Source organism: Episyrphus balteatus, chromosome 4 (genome assembly GCF_945859705.1).
Source record: "Episyrphus balteatus chromosome 4, idEpiBalt1.1, whole genome shotgun sequence".
In the NCBI taxonomy this organism is placed as follows: domain Eukaryota; kingdom Metazoa; phylum Arthropoda; class Insecta; order Diptera; family Syrphidae; genus Episyrphus; species Episyrphus balteatus.
Genome location: NC_079137.1, coordinates 55,811,127 through 55,812,321, shown reverse-complemented (window position 1 = coordinate 55,812,321; position 1,195 = coordinate 55,811,127). Strand labels below are relative to the sequence as shown.

The 1,195-nt window shown below is 30.7% G+C and overlaps 1 protein-coding gene across 1 annotated transcript; it reads right to left on the bottom strand.

Annotated features, from left to right (window-relative positions):
- Positions 1-351: 351 nt before the first annotated feature.
- On the bottom strand, positions 352-893 carry LOC129919545 (uncharacterized). The gene is made up of 2 exons (XM_056000461.1): positions 708-893; positions 352-637 (listed from the first exon to the last, which is right to left on the bottom strand). Exons 1-2 carry the CDS (start codon positions 807-809, stop codon positions 407-409), a joined length of 333 nt encoding a protein of 110 aa, XP_055856436.1. The 5' UTR covers positions 810-893; the 3' UTR covers positions 352-406.
- Positions 894-1,195: the final 302 nt, after the last annotated feature.

Sequence of the window (1,195 nt, the reverse complement as noted above, 5' to 3'; positions counted from 1 at the left end):
CAAAAATCGGTTTATTTCAAAAAAAAAATAAAAAAAAATATTTTGGATTTTCGACAAAAAATCCAACGTTAACCCCTTGCTGAAAAAATTTGTCTTTACAAATTTCTTCCAAATCCATCGAAAAAGGTCTCTTCAAGTTCTATTTGTGAGAAACTTAAAAATCGGTTTTTTTTGGATTTTGGACCTTGCCGAAATATTTTGTTTTTTTAATTTCGTCGAAATCCTTCGAGTAAGACATCAAAAGAATTGTCTTTTTAAACTCTATTAATTAATAAAAAATCAAAAGTTTCTTTAATGCTAGGTTGATGAGTTATTTGCAATCGAAATATAGTTTTGTATCTTCATTTTTATTTATCTTAAGAATAATAAATTTTAAGATGGTTTATGTTTAAGTTAAGTTAGATTTCTAAAACTTATATCTGACACCAACATGACCACTATTATCGTTATATTTGAAGTTTCTAGAAACTCCACCATAAACATCCATGTTTGGACCAACTGGATGGGTGTAGGTTACACTTGCACTTGTCCCGTGACGGTCATGGTGTTCGCCGCGTGCTTCAACTGTTCTCTTGGGCTCATCATCAGGTGAACGAGTTTTCCTTTGAAGGACTTCAAAGCCACCCAATGGAATTTGCTAAAAAAAAATCAACAAACATTATTTTGTTGAAAAACAGACTTAAAAAATTAATTTTGTAGGTACTTACAATTAGAGGTTTTGGTTTTCGTTCAACTTTTTGTTCAGGAATAGAACTACTCATAGCTACGGAAATAATTGCACAGAGAACAATAATTTTTAATGCTGACATTTTTTTCTTAAGTATTTATTTCTTCTAGTTTGAGAATTCGAAAATCAACTGATGCTTAAACTATGATGAAAGCTTCCTTTTATAATCAGCTTATTATCACTTTCAATAAATTTTAAAAGTTCCCCGTAAAAATGATGCTCTACAATTGAGACAAAATATGACACACATCCCATAAAAAAAAACAAAATAAAATCAACTACATACATAACAAGGTTTTATATGCACCAGGGGACTCCCGATAGAATCTCAAGAAATGTAAATAATTCCTTTATCAATTGACTTTAGGCTTGTATATTTTAAAATATTTTTTTTTAATGACTTGAGCTTCTTCATAAAACAGCTGTGCAATGATTGTGAAGCGGGAGGACGGAGCGAAGCGGGAGTGC

What these genes read in the sequence shown, in the direction of transcription:
- LOC129919545 (XM_056000461.1), bottom strand. Translation starts at nt 809, where the DNA reads ATGTCAGCATTAAAAATTATTGTTCTCTGTGCAATTATTTCCGTAGCT. An exon ending in GAAAACCAAAACCTCTAATT is followed by an intron (nt 638 to 707) that starts GTAAGTACCTAC and finishes ATTTTTTTTTAG; the next exon opens with CAAATTCCATTGGGTGGCTT.